Genomic DNA, 20,931 nt, shown 5'->3' with positions numbered 1-20,931 from the left:
CCACTGCCCTTCTGCTCCCTCCCACTGCCCTACAGCCCCTCCCACTGCTCTTCTGCTCCCTCCCACTGCCCAACTGCCCCTCCCACTGCCCTTCTGCTCCCTCCCACTGCTCTACAGCCCCTCCCACTGCCCTACTGCACCCTCCCACTGCCCTACAGCCCCTCCCACTGCACTCCCCATCCCCCTGCCTTCTCATTCTGTCAGAGAAAAATCATTTGTTGCATTTGTCTTACCCTCAGAATGATGGAATTGTTTGTTTGACGTGCTTCTCGTAACTAAGGCAAATTTTTCTGTCTGTGCTTGCCACCCCTTTCCCCTCCCCCTCCCCCTCCCCCCTACCGTGCAGGTGACGACGAGGACGACGACCCCTTGATCAACGGATTCTCCGACGACGTTCCCATGGTGTTAGCGTAGGGCGGGCAGAGCGGCCTTTCCGCCCCCCCTCCTTCTCTGCCCCGCCCAAACCTCCGCCCCTCATCCCCCCCCCCCCATACTGGCTCTCTCCCTCCTCCCTCCTTCCTGCCCTTCCTCCTTCCTCTCTGATCCAGGGTGTGCGGTGACTGGCAGCCGCCGCCCAGAAGAGCCAGACGCACGAGGGTTCAGGAACCCGGGACGAAAAAGAGAACGAAAAGAAAGAGATATTTTTTTGAAATACGTACGATGCACTTTTTTTCGAAGGCGCAATAACTTATTTTTTTATATGTACTATGCGTATACGCGCGGGGGAAAGGACTTAGCGGACAGCTACTGAAGCTGGGCCGGCCCGACTGTGAAGGAAACGGATTTACTCCCCCCCGTGGGCGTTTGTGGACTGGCGCGAGGGAGACCGCGAGAGAGAGAGAGAGAGAGAGAGAGAGAGAGAGAGACTGCCCAGCTGGGCCGCAGGTTTCTCCCCAGGTCCACTCCCCCGTAAAGCAAAAACGAACACCCGTCAACCCGTACAGCCAGCGCAAAAACACACGTGCACAACGACAGCGTAAACGCAACAAAAAAAAAAGCTAATTTCTGTGAAGGGAAGCGGACATTTTGGCTCTTGATAGCGTGAACTGCACAGGATTAGTGTCACTCAAGTAGGACACCGACTCCATGCTGCTGGAAACTACAGACACGAGGCCTGGAAACTTCTAGAATCGGTGGTACGAACAGGCCTTGCTCTTAGAATGGTACGTGTTGTTAATCTGAAGCAAATAACAAAAAATGCACCGAAGCAGCATGAGCACCTCGCTAGGCGGAATCTTCTAGAGAATCTGCTTTCCCCCTGCCTGAGCAGCGGTGCCGGTTTAAGTGCAGACGTGGAGTTCAGAGGAACTGTCACAGGCCGAGCTTCAAAAGAATCCCCCGTTCGCGGACGACGCTCCGCGCCAGCGTGCCCCCCTCGGTAAATTTAGCCCCGCTCCTTAAAGGAGAGGCACGAGGCAGACAATGTGCCTGAAGTTTGGCAGGGCGTGTGACGCGAGCCCTCTCCCGACGCTGGAGTGCGCTCGAGGGCAGGCTAACCGGTCTGAGAGCGCGCGCCGCGGCCAGCGCGCACCGCGGGAGGACCGCCCGCCCGCCAGATCAGCGGCGTCAGCGGGGCGTTTGATTTGGCTGCTCCGACCGAAAAGCCGTCCCAGTGCCGCTTCAGATTTCTGTGAGAGGGAAAGGTGACGCTGACGGCCGGGGAGAGGAGCGCCGGTGCTTCACCGAGCCGGGTTCATCAGGCGAGGCGTTCGCGTTCAGGCTGCCTGCTCCTGCCCTCTCACACACGGGATATGCTGCATCGTGCTGTAAATAGAACAGTCCTAAGGACAGGAGTGTGAATCCCTGCAATCGGATGGTGTGCCGGCGTAATAAAATGGCGGCGGGGCGTTCTCATCACCTTTCACACAGAAACTGGAGCTGCGCCAATCGGTGAGTGTGTTGGTGACGACGAACGGAACAACGGCGACAGTGATTGGTGAATACTTCCCGGCTGTGCCTCAGGGACAGTCATCCACCAATCACCGTCGGCGCTGTGCTGTTCCTTGTCACCGGCGTGCTCTTTGATTGGCGGGTTCTGTGAGAGCGGGGATAGCAGCCGTGTCCCATGCCAGGTTTTGTTCTCCCCGACCGTGTGAGCGCAGCTCGGGAGTTCAGGTGGCAGTGAACCTGTGCAGTCCTGCCTAAAGCCAGGAGCCAGAAGCATTAATGTGTGTGAATGTGCCAAGTTTGCAGGAAACGAAGGAAAATAAAGCAAAGGAACTGCTGTTTCTGTGAGCCCTCCTCCCCGCCACCCCCAGCCTCTCTGTTGCTCTGATCGAATGAAGCTGTGTATATGTTTATTATGTCGAAGAGCCATTGTAACTGGATTTGGGGATTTGTTTCTTGTTCTGTTTTGTTTTGTTTCTAAGGATCGCTTTATGAATGTATTTTATAAATGTGTGATTCGGCTTTGAGGCGATGCGGGAACAGATCACGCCGCAGTCCTTGTTGCGTTCAGGAACAGCCGCCCGTTGCGCCCCGTCCCCGACTGAAATCTGTGAGGCGCGATCCGTGGGTCGGCGGGACGCGGTGTCTGGGGCGTTCTCAGGAGGCCCCACACGGTGTCCTTCACCCGTCCACGAGGCGTGGGGTCAGCCTCCCGCACCCACGGGAGCGCTGCCACGCTAGCCGCACCCTACCCCCGCCCGCTTTTAGTCAGGGCCTCGCCATTTACCCCCCCTTCCCCCTTGCCCGCGGTTGGCCTGGTAACCATCAGGGCGGCCACGCCCCATCGCTCTCTCCGCCGCCGTCACTGCGGGACTGCTCTCCGCACGTTCCTCTCGTGACGCTTTTTAGGGTACGTGTGTTCGTCCTGTCAGAATCATAGTGATTAATGATGGTAATAATGGTGTCTTTTCAATGTGATTTTTATGTTTCTGTTCTGTTTTTTTAACCACTTATGCCTTATGAAAGCGCACTGAGTTTGTATGTATTCACACACTGACACACTCACATACACAAGGAAATACCTACAGTAAGAGGACTGGTCTGAGGACAGAATTATATTTCGGTGGAAACCGTTTGCTATGTTAGTGGCCCATCTACTGGTATGATGCTTAGCTGGGCTGCATGGTGTCTGTTTTTTGTAACGTTTCTGTTGTCCTCAATTCCATTCCATGACGACACGGTACAAACCCCACCAGTTTCATGTCACCTTAGTAACTGTTTCCATTTCTGTACATTCTCTAACGAATTTCACGTTTTTTGTTCTGTGTCAGTTTTAACCGAATGTACTTGATGTGAATGATTCATTACTTTTTTTCCCCCTATATTTTGTTTCTGTAAAATTGGATGCTGAACTGTTTTTATTGCACAAAATGTGATTGGGGCACCGCCATATTTTGAAATTGTTGAAATCGCCTTGCTCACAAGGGCGATTTAAGGGAATACAAGTTAACGTTTCAGGAGAGGTACAGTTACGGTGTATTTTACAGACGGCTTGTTCTGAAATAAACTTGAATTTGTTTGAAATTCTGTTCTCTTTGATGTGGTGTTCGGGTTGTGCGGGGGGTGGGGGGGGGGCAGGGCTGAGACTGGCACAATCTTTTGCATTGCAGGCTTTTTTTTTCTTATTTTTGAAACCAATGGGTCAACTCATCGTGGTTTATTGCTCTCATTTAGATCTTACGATCTGGCCCAGAAGGAGCGGGGTTTTTACGAGCTGCTTTTCTGCTGAGCGGTGGAGATTACACTGCTTGTGCAGATTCACTTGGGTGCTGTTGAAATTGCAGCCTTTCCTTTTTCATTTGATACGTCCTTTCCAAGGATCTGATTAACAACTGTGGGCAGATCCACTAAGAAGAGCGCAGTTGATGCTTTTTGCGAATGCTGTCCACACCACATCTATAACTTATTTATTAATGTGTTGATGCAAATAGAATAACCGCATAACCACACACAAATAGTGGACAAGGGCTGTTAGAAATTAGTGCTAACTCGCTACGTTAAAATTAGGGTAATTTGACTACAGTAGAAAGTTCTCTGATATGAAACTCAATCTTGTGAAATGTCAGCATTGTAGGTGTTGCTTGAGATGGGATGATCTTAAAAGGAGGGCCGAAGGAAAATGGTCTTCATTTCAACTCGGACATCCAGGACTTGTCGGGTCCTCCGATTTAACAGAGGCTCAATGGTAATGTACTACATGATCAGGAATGATTTTCCCAACAAATTATTCAAATGTAGTAACTGGAGTAGTTGGAATGGACAATATTGGCACAACTATGGAGTCCCACACTGAAGATAAGCTACTAATTACGCCGTGTGTTACACATGTAAAGTGGATGTTTCACGTAGCCTAGGCCTAGTTACTTCATTTATAATGGCATGAGCACAGCACCAGTCAGATTTTGCTCCTTGGAGAAGGCCATTGCCACAGGCTTTCGGATGCCATTTTTGTCCAATGTTTTGAACTCAGCCAAATATCCATATTCTACTGTGGTGATGACTTTATGATTCCAACTGACCTCCCACAACAAACTCATCTCAGAGGACAGGTTCAACACTAGCTCACTAGTACAATTCTATATTTTTAACTGAAACATTGTACTGCTGCCATTAAATCAGCCTTCATATTTTTTGGGTGAAGTTTTATCTTTTCTGCTGCATTAGTTTAATTTGCTATACAGCCATTAGTTACATTTGAGGCTGTGCCTCGGTCTTGCTTGTGTAAGCACAAAACAAGTCTTGCCCTCAGGTTGCCTCCCAATGCTCAAATAAGGTAAAAGACTGGTTTTGCTCACTCCCCCTTTTTGAGTAGGTGCCAGGTCAAAAATTCTGTAATATTTACTGGAACCTTGCCTGTCGTTTTACAAGGGATTCATTTTAATTTTGTGCGCACACAATGGTGCATGAATATTAATGACTAGAAAAACAACCATAGAGCAACAAACTAGATCAGTTGAATGACCAGCATTCTTTCTCTTTTTTTAAACATATCTTACTACAAATTCCTGGAATTGGACCATCTTGAATGATTGAAGTATCATAGTTAAGGGGAAAATGGGAGTAGGGTTAGGGTTAGGGTTAGGGTTAGGGTTAGGGTTAGGGTTAGGTTTTGTCTCTATACAATGAAATAGCCTTCTTAAATTATAGCAGAAAGTGCATTCCACGGGGCAGGTACAATGTCATCTTTGTCATCATGTGATTCTAGTATTGAATGACAGCCTGTAACAATGAATCATTGATGTCTCCATTAACCCAGAAAGGATACGCTTGTATGGAATATCTGTTCTCTTGCGTGCCAAACCTGTTAGTGTCTTCGTCCCTCCACTGACAGCAGCCAATGGCACTGACAAGTTTTAAGTAATAACCGTGCACATTGTTTGAAGACTTAGTTTGTTTGAATCTTATTCATGCATTGATTTATAAAGTGTCTGGAAAATGTATGCATGTATTGTTTTATATATAGTATTTGGAAAATGTTTGAAAAGTGCTGCTCTTCGGAGCTCCTGATGATTCTCGGGCATTTTGTCTTTATCTGTGCGTTTTACCACTCATTTAATGATGTTGTACATGAGGAAACTTGAGAGCGGACCATAGACCATTTTATTGAGCACAAACCTCAGAGGATATTTCAGTTGATACACTGACTTACATTCAGACACTGGTGTTAAAAAAAGCTTCACTATACAAGAGTTAAAACATGGAAAATGTATTTTGGCATTGTGAACCTTTTTTTGAGGAGTATATATAGTGCGTTCATAAAACTTTACTGCCTGACAATGGTAGTGTAAATTTTTCAGACATATTTAAAGAGTAATGGCAGTGGCCAGTTTGCAGTGAAACAAGCAGCCAGAAATGTGGAGGTATCGGGGCAGAGGGGAAATGACACTGTTGGAGGAGAGTTGGAAGATAAAAATAATTTTAAAAATCAGTTCAAAGGGTTTTTTTTTTTTTTTTTTTTTTTTTAATACAGGAAAACGGGGCTACGGATTTTCCAAAATCTATGCTCTTCAGTGCCCACTTAGCATAATGCACTGAGCTGAACAGCAAGCGCAACAATGCCTGCCTGTGTGTGACCTTGCCTTTCCCTGCGCGTCTCGCGTTGCTGGAGTTGAAGCTCTCGAGTTTCGTATAATCCCGGACTTCAAACAGCGCCATCAGTGCCGCGCGGTCCCAGCCGGAGCCCTGTCCTCACGCCGCCTTCCGTCCCGCTTCATCTCGCGCCCGCCTGGTCTCCCTCACTGGGTGTGCCCTCAGACGGGGTGTGTGTGTTTACATCAAAATGTGTGTATCTATCTTTAAATTTTTATAAATTTTTTTCACCGCTGTGTTCATTTTGAATTTTCATTAGGAAATATAGAATGTAGACTTATGCTTTTCATTTAACCATGTGACCATTAGCGTTTGCTCCGGTAGACCTTCATCACTTACTCTGCTGAAGAACTATGCACTGAAACCTTAACCATTACATGATGGTTATATATGTATGTCAGGTTGTTTCTGGAGCATAAGCAAGTGTGCGCGTTGTCATTTTTTATTTTCAGGGTGCCGTTTTGGCGCTGCCTTAGGCCAAGAACATTTGTGAGATTCTTTGCTCATTCTAAAACGGTATTTGGAGTGCTCACCCATCGGATATAGACTGTAAACCCAGACGTGCAGTCCGCAGATAATTCCGGAGCGTGCTGGTCATGTGGCCATTTTAAAGTGGCGTAAACTTAAGCGCATTTTCACATGGGTCAAATCCAGGACGGCGCTAACCCGTCGGTGTGTCCCCAGATGCCCTCCCCTGCACTCCTGCCCCCTCCTCCCTTCTATAAACAGGTCCTGATGTCACGCTGTCTGCCTCCTCTCTCACAATCTCTCCCGTTCGCAGGGAAAGTGCACTTCTGAAGTCACCTGCGAATACTGCTCATCCCTCTGTCCTATCCCAGCTGTTTTGACAGTATAGGTGTGCCGTTGATTGGGAAAGAGCGATTTGTTGTCTGCATGTTTTAAAGTAGGGGTCTGCAGCCCTGACCCTGGAGACCCACAGTGTGAGCAGGTTGTCATTGTTACTCGGCTCTAAACTGTGTAATTACCTGCATTAATGGATCAATTAATTCTCCTGGTGTCTTGGGCCTGAACTGGTTACTGATTGTACTGTGAAAACACAAACCAGCTGACCAAGAGGCTCTCCAGGGCCAGGGTTGCAGCCCCCCCCCCAGGCAGATTGCCGGGGGTGACCAGCTGCAGGGGTACGGTGCTGTGGGGCGCAGGTCATTCTAGAACTCTCTGTCTGCGTTCTCAGTTCCATGTCCCCCCCTGGCCCGGGAAAGAAAGCTTTTGCTGTATCTTCACTTCAAACGCTGGCAGAGACAACAGAGGGAATCGAGGGAAGAGGCAGCTTCTGAAGAGGTACAAAGAAACTCAAAATGCTTTCACTTGTTTTCTCATGCAAGAACTGCAAAGAGTGTGCTTCATCAAGACTCACAATGGCAAACACCCACGTCAAAACAGGGTTACAGTATACAATACCACAACAACATAATATGGACATAACGGTTGTCTTATATTTGAGTCACAATTAACACATAATTCATCAAGGAACTTGAAATGGTCTATCCTCCAAGTATTTCTTTTCTTCATTCACATAGAGCAAAAGCAGAGAAGATAATGTAGAGATGGGATCACAGTACAGAAAGTGGCAGGGCAGAGAATCTATCCCCTTAGCTGCACTGGGAAATTTGTAAATTGCCATGTTACTAACTTAGCCACATGGTCTCAATGTAACAACATATTTAGACTATATTATAATACAAATTATATATATGTATATGTATATATATATATATATATATATATATATATATATATATATATAGCACATTACTTTGTGACCACTCTCAATGCTACTACTACCAGAGCTGATTTAATCCAGTCATGCTAAAAATGTAAATGGAATTTGCTAACAGAGGTAGGTATTGAAATGTAGTTGGAAGGATTTTTTTTTGCATTATTGAGGTCGCATTTACAAGAAATCACCTTAGCAACCACTCTATTGTGTGTAAATTACGCTACATTGTAGCGTAAATGTTTTTTTTTTTTTATTTCTTTTATAACACTATAAGCTTTATTTGCACTATTTAAAAGTTTTTAAGTTTTAAAAGTTTGCTTGTTGCTGATCCTCACCTGTGAAATTTACCACTGCTGACATGTGCTTTACTTGTGCTTGCTATAGACCACAACCATGCCAAATATTTGTCATTGTAAAGCTTGCAGGTCATCAGAAACTTCTCCAAATATCTGACATTCATTGCACATAAACATCATCATGGCCAATAAAAAAAAAAATACACTAAAGCTTGAGTAATATCAAAAACTTTTTGCCAGCTGGACCTACAGCTGTGTCTATTATCATGACAATTCCATTTCAAAGTGTTGTGATTTGATTTTTGAAACTGTTTCTGAAATCATCATCATCATCATTGTGAAGATATGTACTGTCCAGTATTGAAAATGGTGAATTCACATTCCTGTGAGGATTTTAAATAATCTGCTTGAGGATGCAATCATTTTGGGGGATTGTGTGCCCACAGAATCTCAGTAACAATATTGATCACATCAATGAAGAAAAGCAGGAAGTCTGTATTTTTAAAAACAGTCTTCAATACACATAGTGTACACTTTCCCAGAATGACTGATAATGCTTACATCTTTTTATAAGTGACACATTATATTTCATGAAAAAATAGCCTTACTTTTGTTTGTTATAGCACAAGGTGAATAAAACAGACCCCTGTAATTCTGAGTATCCTAAAGAATTTAGAGTTTTCCCTTTTAGGTAAATTAAGTGGCGAGTGTGCAAGAAGAGCCAACTCAATTATATCACAACACATGACTTAAGGTGCTGACTGAACTGAGCTGACAAGTTCCATTTTTCAAAGATTCCTGAGCATAGCAGTCATGCCGGGTCTGGCCTCTGGTGAGGTGACCGTTGGCCAGCGGAGAGGCCTCAACGAGTGGCCTTTCACATGCTTGTGTGTGCGCGTGCGTGCGTGCGTGCGTGCACCCTTTTGTATGTGCTTTTGTGTACTGTAGGGTATGTTTTTTTATGGACCAGTCTATAAATAGTTGGTAAAGTGAATAACAGAACACCCTGCTTATAGAGTGTTACAATTTGTAGTCCTGAAACCTGGAAGTAAGTTTGCATTTTTGGAGCTATGGGTTCCCTCGTCAGATTTCCAGTGCTTTTTTTCCCATAGAGATTTCATTTTCTGCCAAAAATAAGGTCTGTGGGTTTAAAAAAGTAAGTTGCTAACAAGTTGCTATATTGAAACTACAACAGTTGTCGCGCGCAGGCAGGCTAGTATGGAAACTTGAGCCAGAAATGCGACCGTTGTTGTAGTTTCAATATAGCAACTTGTTAGCAACTTAGCACATAACGGCTTCGCAATTCACGGTTGAGATATTAATGGGTGTAATTTATCTTAAAGAACAAAACGTGAAACTGTCTTAGGCTTATGTTAACCACAGGCCTTATTTTTAGGCAGAAAACAAAATCCCTCAAAATTTTTAGACCTATATAACTATTTCCACTGAAGTTCCATGCCTGTGCCTTCATTAAATTGTTTTTTTTTTTTCATATTCTTCCTGATTAATTAGGAAAATCTTAATTTTATGAACCTCAGTGTCACTTGGTTCCATTAGAAGTTTAACTATATTGCTGAACATTCTCTCCTGCTATTAGCTGTCAAAGAGTGCAAAAGCTTTTTTTCCTGTGTGTGCCTATGAAATACTCAAGTCCTCTCCCTCTGGTGGAGGCATTGTGATTATACAGGTAAAAAAAATCTCTGGTTGAGCTGTGTGGTCCAGACAACCACTCTGGCTGCCCAGGCCACACAACCGGTCAGGCTGTCTGACCTTGTGATGCCAGGAGGTCAAATGTCAACTGGCTGTTGTCACTGCAATAAGCCCAGCCATGGCTCTCAACCTAAGGGCAGAACATGAAACTGCTCTTTGCCAAGCAGCGTTGGCAGAGACTCGAGAATCAATTTGAACCTCTAACTGGAATTCAGCTTTCTGCATGATGTGGAATCTATTGTAATGTGTGCATTTAAGTTGGAAGAAAAATAAATTCTGTGGGCATGAAAAGCTTTGAATAGAACAGGATGCATGTTAGCACAATGTTACACATTCAGGATTCATGTGCGAACCCATTTTGTGGTGTGGCATGCAGCAGTTCTATGCTTTATTAATGATTCAAATAAACAAGAGTCTTGCATGGTAGTATGAGCTGCAAAACACTGGTAAGCTTTGAAGATGATTGCCTTTATATCCTTCAGTTACTCTGTTGCAGCTATTTCCTATTTTTCACACATTGCACCTTTTTTGAAAGTTGCTTTAGCTAAAAGTATCTGCCAAATGCTTACATTGTAAATTGGGCATACACATACACAGACACACACCAGAAGTTCATATTGTGCGTATATGTAGTTTATGTATGGTTCATTTTTGTCCATTACTGTCTATTTTGTCAATTTTGACTACTCTCACGCACAGGTATAATCTGTGTGCATGGAGATGCACACACACGCAGGATAGTTTGTGCATATGTACACACAGAGGTACAGTATGTGTATATCTAGACTCGCAAATGAGTATAGTCTATGCACATGCAGACACATACACACACGTAGGTATATGTGCACATATAAACACACAAGTACAATCTGTGCACATGCACGCAAATGCACATACACAAAGGTACACTCTGAATATGCAGATACATACAGGTACAATATGTGGATATTTAGACACAGGTAGAATCAACACATGCAGGTGCACACAAACACGCACACACACACAGGCAGGTACAGTATGTGCACATTTAGATTTACACACAGGTACAATCTGTGCACATGCAGATGCACACATGTACAGTATGTACATGTATAAACTCAGACACAGATAAATACAGTATGCTCACGTGCACACAAGAAAACACATGAACATATGGCGCACATACACATGTAACCTGTATCTCAGCCTTTTCAATGAAATTATTTCCCAATTCCCTGACACTTCTCTCACAGATAACATATTGTGTCTGAAGGGGTTACACTGTCCTAGTGCTTTGAAGAGCCTTATTGGACAATCAGGTTGGTCGTCCCAGCCAATGAGATGCAGTTGTGCTTTTTCTCTCCTAGCAACAAGACTCTCTTGCTGCACAGTACTGCTAGCAAACTGACACCCAGAATATTACATCATGAATAATGGCAACTTAACAGCTCTGTAGTGGGGGGTAGGGAAGGAATGAGTTTTGTTGCTAGCTGCTTTCCTTTTCTTTCTTACCGTCTTTCATTACAGGCAGCATCTTCTCCAGTTTGAAAATACATTTTGGAGCTCTAATTTCAGGGTATTATGGGGACAGCAGTGCTATATTTTTGGTATCAGCAGCATAGTGTTTGCACAGTGTGATTATGGGTGACCTCAATGACTCATTATTCATGAGAGTATTCGCTTAACATGCAGGGCAGGGATGTTATTACAGGGTTCACAAATCCTTAGAAATTAAGAATTGCCTGTTAAATTATGAAAAGATGACTTGCCTAAATGCGCAGTGCCAGACTTGCAAAATAGGTACACCGGTGTGCGTGTGTGTGTGTGTGTGTGTGTGAGAGAGTGAGAGAGAGAGAGAGAGAGAGAGCGAATGTGTGTGTGAGACAGGACCTGGTTTGTGTTACAGGATCTCTTCCACACTCTTATTTTCACAATGCAGTTGTTTCCTTTATCACCCTCATAGATGCAAAAGTGATCATGAGGATGTGGCAGAGGCAGGCAAGAGACAGAGGTGTGTGCATGCGACGCCAAGCAACTCTTAACGAGTGTACTGATCTTTTCAAACACACACATACACATGGCAGTTGAAGTTTGAGCTTTAATCACATTGACACTGGTGATTATATTTTCCAAAGTCTACTGCGTGCTTCAATTTAGCAAAGAAACAGATGGTTACTTAGTCGAGTAAAAATGCTAACCATGCACTAAAGAGAAAGAGCTAAGGTTTCAGGACAGGGGGGTGGGTGTAAAACGCTTGAGGGGGTCCCCCTCCAAAATACTTTGCTCCTAATTTTACAAAAAGTTTTGTCAGCTGGCTCGCTATTTTATCATATTTTTTTCTTAAACTTATTAGAGCAATGTAAATGCTATATAAGTTGTGTAAGTCGCTCTGGATAAGAGTGTTTGCTAAATGCTTGTAGTGTAATGTAATGTAACTTCTAGAGAGTTGTCTTCTAGAGACAAATCTGAAACTCAGCAGCTAGTGTGTCAGAGTGTGCAGCATTGCATTCTAGAGCCATGTGTACTGTTTTTGGAATTGTGTTTTTGTTTTAGTTATTACTTTACCTGGGGATTATTCACCCAATTAAACCCCCCACCCCCCACCCCAGTCTACGTCAGTCTTCGTCAAGACATACAGACGCTTTTTATTTTAACACTCACATATTACAAAGTGAAATATGTGCTCATGTGAACAAATTTAAAAGAGAAACATTTCTGTCTTCAAAATGTATTTTATCATCATTCAGGAGTCACCGCATTATTTAAATCACAGGACATACAGAACCTCTGAAATCAACTGAAAAACATGTTGTTTCCTCCTTGAGAGAAAAAGAGAGGGGGAGAGAGAGAGAAAGAGAGAGAGAGAGAGTGCCAATACCCATCTATAACTCTTTCTCTTCATCCTCTCTTAGGGGTGTCAACTCCCAGCGGACAATTTCAGGGAGATTTACGACGACCCACAGTCTGTCCACCGTGGTTCTGTGACAGGAGTCACGTCAGCCTCCTCTGGAAAGAACCAACCATTACGTGTGGAGAGCACAAAACAAGAGTCTCTCATCATTATTCATATTTTTTGTGATTTGTTTGTTACAATGGGAAAACAAAAAAAATCTTCCATGAGGCCAAGGGAAATTCCAGGAGAACCCTGGTTCACCCTACCTCCTCCTACTTGCCTCCCCACCTGCTCCACCTAACCCTCCAACGCTCCCACATCCCTATCCTCATTCTCATCCCTTCCTAACTCAGAAACCCCCTAACATCCCACTGTCCTACTCTGTGTTCTATTGACCTTGTTCTCTCCCCCCCTCCCTCCATTTCCAGAGTCATCGTTCCTTTCATCTCCTCCTCATCAGCTGCTCTCTTTCAACCTGTGTGCTCCCCGCTGCTCTTAAGAGGGCCTGTGTCACTCCTCTCCTCAAATAACTCTCTGAACCCAGCAGATGTACACAATTACCAAACTGTCTCACTCCTCTCATTTTCATCTCGAACTCTCGAGCGTGCGGTCTCTCCATCTCCAGCAGAACAACCTCCTCAACCCCGACCAATCGGGTTTCAAGTCCAGCCACTCCACCGAGACTGCTCTCCTTGCAGTCACAAAGGCTCTTCATTCAACAAGAGCTAAGCCGCTCAGCTCCGTCCGTCCTCATCCTCTTTGACTTCTCTGCTGCATTCAATGCTGTCAAACTGCCGGATCTTTCTCTCATCCCTCGCAGAGATGGGCATATCACCCTCCGCCCTCGCATGATTTGATTCATATGTTCGTGACTGATCCTATCAGGTGACCTGGAGGGGATTTGTCTCCTCCCCCACCTCCCTTTGTTGGTGTCTCACTGAGCTCATTGCTTGGTTCTCTCCTCCCTACATAAATCACTTACTCCAGTTATCTCTACTCATGGCATAGCATATCATTGCTATGCTGATGGCACTCAGCTCTTTCGCTAATTTTCTCCCTCAGACACACATTTTCAGGCACGCATCACTGCGGACAAAACTCCTGTTTCTACCAGTAAAGGGTTCCCCGCTGACTGATACTTCACTCCTTGTCAGTGGCTCTGCAGCATCTCCCTCCCACTCAGCTAACAATCCTTAGCGTGACCTCGGATGACCAGTGGAGCTTCTCTGAACACACTGCAGCCTCCACCCGGTCCTGCAGATTCTCACTTGACAACATCAGGAGAACCTGCTCCTCCCTAACACAACAGGCTACACAGCTACTAGTGCAAGCCCTTGTTATTTCTTGTCTGGACTACTGTCATCTCAAAACTCACCTTTAAAAATTTTACCTCAATGTTTCGATTTAACAGTTTTTCTCTAATAAACCATTCTCTTCCTTTATCTCACAAGGCTTGCGAAAAAAACCTGAACAACAGAACTGTGAGTTAATTGGATCTACCTCTACCTCTTAAAATGTTTGCTTACCGTGTGAAATGCAATTTATAAGTTGCTTTGGCTAAAAACATTTGGTAAATGACTAAATTGTAAATATTATTTTGTTGAATGGCCTTTTTTAGTGTGATCTGTGTTCATCTGGATTAGATTCCAATCAACCAAGCTTTGATGTGCATGCCGCCTTCCAAGTAAACCTTTCTGTGCTTAGTGCAAAACAAAACTCTATCATGAACACCGTCTCCAGTGTATATATTTGCATGAATTATTGCATTAAGTGTGTATATCAGTGTGGCACACTGTGTCCAGATTATTGCTAAAAATAGCTATTTTTAAACCTGTAGCTCCCTCAAAATGTAATACTGTCTGTGAGAACATTATTGCAGTATTAATGCAGTAGGCTTAGCCAACATCTGGGTTTTACAGAGATTCTTTTGGTTATGCATCTAGAGGAAAGAGACCCACTTGACCACATGGTTCTATATGATTTCCTCAACACTGTGTGCAGTGTTGCTTATAAGCAGAGACTGGCAGGGCTTTAGAAGAGGAAAATATCTGCTATTGTCCAATAGACAGAAATGCCATTTTGACAATAACTGAATCACAGATGCGATCGGGACAGTCAGGGCCAACATCTTTTGGCTGAGGAAGCATAGATCTTGTGGAAATGCATGAAGTGGAGATCATGTAACACGGAGGGAACATGTTTTACTCCCCATAATTAAGGGTTTGGAACATTAAGCTGTCAGCCATGTTGCAAAATTGTGAACCCTTATGGAAATGGAATATACTGGAAAATATTGTAAATGTGTGGAAAATCTGGAAAAGTAATTAATATATTTAATAGAAAAGCATTTTTTTTTAATTGCAATATATGAAATCAATGATATGCAATAATGATATGCAATAATGTGCATATTTGCCCATGTTCTGAAGTGTTGTAATGTGTTATCAGATCTTGATAACATATTTGATTTCAGAATATTGCAGCATATTTCTTTTCTGAAAGGAACAATGCTCAATAGCTGGTGTGACTCAGTGGCTGAGTAGGGAGTCTTGTGGCAAGATTCTTTAGAATGATTCAGCAAATACTGCAGTCCCTACGATAGTGTTTTATTATATGGGCCTTTTCACTGTACAGTTTCTTGAGAAAGCCAATTAAAAAATGCCTGGACTCACCAATAAGAAAAAGTACGATATTATTTTATTCTTTGTGCAATTCAAAAAGCTAAGAAAATGTGCCATTCTGCTAAATTTAGTTACATGTTTGTATATGCAGGGACAAATAAAGTATTACAATAATTAATGAACAAAAGAACTTACATTGATTTTTTTTAATCAATGATTTCATACCAATCATATCAAGGCATAACACTGAGGTACTAGGCTTACAATTATATTGTAATTTACATAACACTGCATTACAGTCACTTACGAGACGCTTTTATCCAGAGCGGCTCACAAAGGTAAGGACATGAGTGAAACTCCCAGTGAAAACAAAACATGAAGGCATAGAGAAAGAGAAAAGGGAAGGTCAGTCTTCAGTCTGCACTGGAATATGGGCAGGGTTTCTGCTGTTCTGTGTGCAGTGGGAAGCTCATCCCACCACCTGGGGGCTACAATAGAACAGACAAGAGACATGACCATGAAGTAAATTGGGGGGTGGTGGGGGGGGGGGGAGCAGAATGGAGAGGTCAGATAGATGTGTAGGGTCTGTCAAAGATATAGCAGAGCTGTCCCTTTAGCTGCCTTATAAGCTAACACGCAATAGGTCAGCCAATATCAAAAGGCAGTGGAGGAGGATGAAAAGGGGAGCGACCTGGCTGAGTCTGGGGAGGAGCGGTAACATTCTGGATGAGCTGCAGAGGACTGATGGTAGATCAGGGAATGCCTGATTGAGAAATGTGTTAACGAGTATTTAGTATGTAGAAATATGTAGAAAATAGACAAATTCATGCTGTTTTGATCTCAGTGGGATATATCAGTATTCTACCTTTGTACCTTTCAATATTTAATTGTGTCAAAAAAAACTGCCTTTAATTACCCTGTGTGTCGTATTTTCCTTGCACTGTTGGAAATTTGAGTACTTACAAACAGTATTGTTGCAGCTCAGGTCTGAGTTGCAACTCTAATTCAAAAATAAAGCAATTCAAGATAGATCTTTTGCTTTGCTCCACAGTGATTAGATGCAGTGAAACAAATTATAAGTATTTGGAAAGTGGCACAATCTTTGTTGTTTTGGCTCTGAACTCTAGCACATTGGTTTTGAAACTAAACAACGAATTAGAGTTTAAAGTGCTGAGACTCAGCTTTAAGGGTTTTTACATCCATATCCAGTGATCCATGTAGGAATGATAGCCCTTTTTATACATAGTGCCCCCATTTTAGGGGACCAAAAGTAACTGTACAAATGAACATATTCTTAAATAAGGTCCTCATATTAAGTACTTGGTTGTAAATCCTTTGTGTATGAGGACTGCCTGAAATCTGTGACCCAGAGATATCACCGGACACTGGGTATCTTCCCTGGTGATGCTCTACCAGGCGTGTACTGCAGCCATTTTAAGTTCCTGTATAGGGGATTATTGCCTTCACTCTTGTTTTCTGCAAATGAAATGCATGTTCTGTTGGATTCAGGTGGAGTGATTGACTTGGGTAATGAACATAAACATCTTGTTGCTGCCATCAGCAGTCACATCATCAATAAAGACAAGTGCGCCAGTTCCTGTGGCAGCCATACATAGTACACTGTATATTTCCATTTTAGTCAGTCGAAACTGATATGCTACACTGTATTCACTTCTATACAGCCTGGGTGTAGAAGTCCTCTTAATACACGATTTCATAAAACACATTTTCTTTGAGTCACTGTGAGAGTGTCACCATGAGGGAGTGTGATGAAAGTTGGGGGCACAAGGGGGCAGTTTGTAGTGACCATATGGATGGTAACAAATGCTAGCATTGCCAGGCTCAAAACTACCGTGGCACTCTCAGATCTATCCCATCAGTACCCTAATAACATGACAGAACTGGAAACATTTTGCCCTGTTCCTCCTAGCCTTGACTTGCCACTGCTACAAGACCGGCCGTTAGCACCCGCCCGCAAAACCTGATTATTTTTAGGCGGCATCAACGCCTGCATGCCGAGGGACGGCCGCCGCACGCCCGCAGGAGAGAGACGTACACACCTGCGCCCAGTGAACTCTCGTCTCTCACGGCTTCCCAGCGACAGGGGCCTGGGTGTGCTCTGGGAGCTGCAGCCCTCGGTAGCACAGGCCCCGCTAGAGAGCTCCTGCCCCAGCAGGCCAGCTCCAGCCTTGGCTCCGGCTCCAGGTCTGTGAGACCTCCCTGCACTCACTGGGGACAGAGCCGGCAGCAGCTCCACAGTGGGGCTCCACGCAGACTGCGTACGACTAGAATGGGGTGCACAGAAATGGGTGCGTCGGGTTTGGGGCCTTGTGCCAACTTCTGATCTTGGCTATTTAATTAACACGTTCATTTATTTGATCCAACATATTCAGTCATGAGCTTACAACGGCATGTGCTATCCCTGGTTAAATTTTTTTTTTACTGTGGTCCAATATACAGTGGGAGTGAACCATAGTTTGTGTCCACAGCTGTTTTCAAAATTAATCCAGAATAATTGGTTGGAAGCAAAATCAGTACGCACCAGCTGGACAAGACCGTTATCAGCACTAAATATTACATTTCAGTAAAAGCACTTGGCAGATTATCGGATTAGTCAGGTGTGTTCAATTGCTTCTTTAGTGCAAGTATAAGAGTGCCACCAGTATCTAGTCTTGATTCTAGCCTTTTGAGTGCCTTTGAAATCTGTTATTGCCATTTGTCAGCATAAGGATCAGAGTTATGCCAATGGAAGCCATTATGAGACTGAGAAATATGAAAAAACAGTCAGAGACACAGGCCAAACCTTAGGCTTACCAAAATCAACTGTTTGGAACATCATTAAGCAGAAAGAGATTGCAAGAGAAATCGCAAAGGGCCTGGTAGCCTAATGAAGAACTCTATAGTTTTATGACTGAAGAATTCTCCCCATAATAAAAAAACACCTGACTGACAGATAAGAAACACTGTTCCGGATGTGTCAGTGACTCCTGTCTGCAGGAGACTTGACAAACAGAACTACAAAGGCGACACTGCAAGATGCAAACCACTAGTTAGCCACAAAAACAGGATGTACAGGTTAGAGATTGTTGAGTCTGATACAGTATTACTGGCTCGGTAGCAGTAGAGTTAGTGTTAGCTGACTGTGGTAACCAAGGTAATAAAATAAGGTTAGTGACACTGCACAAAGCCAAACTATTTTGAATTAAATATAATTTTCTACCGCACATTTCAGCCATAACCTTTGTCAACGAAGCAGCTGCTATGTTGGTTACACGTCGGCTATACAGTTCAGGGCGATAACAAATTCCCATAACAGAATAAACAGTAATAGAAAAAGCAAAATAAAATAACTATCTGTCCAGCAGAAATACAACAAGCTCAGCATCCCTTTTGTCACCCTTCAAATGTTCACTCTTGTCTTGTCTCTTGCTAGGTTCAGTTACTTTTTGGTCCAAATGTTTTCTTCTACAGTCTTTCATTTCTTTTTTTATCAGTGTAGACTGTTGTAGCTAAAGGCAGAACAGATCATTTTGGCACAATTTTTTACTGCCATTCTTGTGTTGTTTTCTACTAGCTAGCTATAGCACTATCTCTGCTGTATCTCTGCTCTGCTCTTTTCTGAGTAGCCCCATCCAGCCTGCTCTGACAGCAGTGTGAATGCATAACAGGATTGACTGGCAGGTAGGGAAGCCTCCTTGCAGATTGTCCTGTTTCATAGTTAAGTTTCAGGCACTGAAAAATTTGGAGTCAATGATTTCAGAACCTGGTGCAGTCAGAAAGTCCAGAGTATTTAATTTAATGATATCTGTCAGGATGAGAAGGAAGCATCACCAAATATGAACAATGTGTTATAAAGTGTTATACGAACTTACATGCTGCGTTTTTAAGTTGTTACTTTGTAAAATATCAGACCCACAGCAAATTCTCAGGCCACCATGGCCAGCCAGCTAACATTGCCAAACAACTGAATTTAGTTAGTTAATAATGGCAGCTGCCTAACGTTACTGAACGCTGACCAGCCACTTAACAGTCAGTGTTAAGTTTGCCACCAAGGCAACCCCATCTCTCCAGCACTAACCCGACTGAAAACCCACCACTGTAGTCAGCAGTCCATACATGTTTCCTCTTTTCTTCTCCTTCTTCTTTTATTGGCACACGCCTTTCAGATATAGCCCACAGAGAAAAAAGGGTAACGCCCAGAAACATCCCAAAGGGTTTTTAGAATAACAAATATAGACAGACAAGCAATAGCTGGGTAGATCTGAACACAGATTCAGATTGCCGGTGTATCATAGTAACTGAACATGGTTGTGTGCCTTTAAGGAGTGTGCAGCACAGATAGTTTGTTCATTTGGTAATGTGTGCAAAGCAGCAAAGCACCTTAAATTATGCAGCCATTTGATTTTCATTTCCTGTAGAACCTCCATAATCAGAGTGGCTGAACATACAGCATTGAATGAACATAGCTGAGAAGGAACAATGAAATGCTAGAGTACATTAAGTCAATTTCAAATGCTTTGCGACTTTGCTTGCTGAAATCAAAAAATACAATAACATTTGTTCAATGATCTGACAGTCTTATGAACCGATAAATCAATTAAAGGCTCAACAACTCCAAGCCAACTCTACATCAACCTTCAGTTTGAGTGGACTATCACCTGAAGACAAAATGTTTGCCGTAATGATATGCTTTTAATGAATGTGTACGTTCAAGTACAACTGAGGTGAAACGAGGCAGATTTCCAGCCCTAATAATTTTATTTGTGAATTATGCCTGTTACTGCCACTGGATGTCATCATTTTCTGCACTTGGAAAAGTATAATCCCTTAAAGCTAGCTCCCTAATACCACCATCATTTCATACTGCTTTCATTTCAGAGTGTTTTGTTTCGTTTTACAGAAATATACTTTCGTGAACATTCAACTCTAATGGTTCTCTTGGCACAACAGTAGAGCACCCAGATAATTCTGTTTGTGTGTGTGTGTGTGTGTGTGTGTGTGCGTGTGTATCTCTGTCTTTGTATATGTGTGTGTGTGTGTGTGTGTGTTGCTGAACTCAGTTAAAATGCTGAGAAGCATGTGACAAACCTCAATTTTTTTGGTAACTTTTTTATACTTTTTCAGGATGGTACTTTATAAAGCAAAAATATCCAGAACCATGCAGCCATGCAGTTATATATTGTGATAAGTACATTCAGTACTGTGAAAATGTTAACTGAATTTAATTTAATAGAATTCGAACTTTTTCTTGTGTATTTGCGTAGTTCGAAAATCAACTGCATTTTCAGAAATATTTTCTTGCAGATAAACAGTATAAACTACAGTACAGATGGCATCACACTCAACTAATTAACATATCTTATTTGAACATATTAAAATGTCAATTTACCTTGCCTTCACTTTGCAGCATTGCACTGTTGTACATGATTGACCCCCACCATGATGCAAGTCATTAACTTTAACAACCTAAACAGAACATTCAACAGTAAACTAAATTAACATTCATGTACACAATAATAACAACGCTATTTATAGTAGATATACAGCAGCTTCCATCTGCAGAGGAATGGTCAACATTACATATTTTTTTCAAATGCTGTAAATCAGAGTTTCAAAAGTTATAAAAAAATTATGATAAAATAAATGGCTCAGAAC

At 43.0% G+C, this 20,931-nt stretch overlaps 1 protein-coding gene and 1 long non-coding RNA gene across 3 annotated transcripts in view; both read left to right on the top strand.

The window, feature by feature from the left end:
• LOC118235119 (sortilin-related receptor-like) overlaps positions 1–3,471 on the top strand; it is a 75,323-nt gene extending 71,852 nt beyond the window's left edge. Inside the window, exon 48 of the mRNA XM_035432156.1 lies at positions 347–3,471. Within this exon, the coding sequence (XP_035288047.1) occupies positions 347–414 (68 nt within the window). The 3' untranslated portion in view covers positions 415–3,471. The remainder of the gene's footprint in view (positions 1–346) is intronic.
• A 2,564-nt stretch (positions 3,472–6,035) lies between these two features.
• On the top strand, positions 6,036–12,801 carry LOC118235503. 2 transcript variants are annotated; one of them, XR_004766860.1, is made up of 4 exons: positions 6,036–6,189; positions 7,232–7,338; positions 11,726–11,773; positions 12,675–12,801. It is a non-coding gene; the product is annotated as an uncharacterized LOC118235503 (long non-coding RNA). The 2 variants fall into 2 exon arrangements; XR_004766859.1 differs by lacking the exon at positions 6,036–6,189 and having other exon boundaries at positions 7,177–7,338.
• The last annotated feature ends 8,130 nt before the right edge of the window (positions 12,802–20,931 follow it).

This window comes from Anguilla anguilla, chromosome 9 (assembly GCF_013347855.1).
Source record: "Anguilla anguilla isolate fAngAng1 chromosome 9, fAngAng1.pri, whole genome shotgun sequence".
NCBI lineage: Eukaryota > Metazoa > Chordata > Actinopteri > Anguilliformes > Anguillidae > Anguilla > Anguilla anguilla.
Note: the sequence above shows the minus strand (reverse complement) of the source record. Positions and strands in the feature narration are given on the sequence as shown.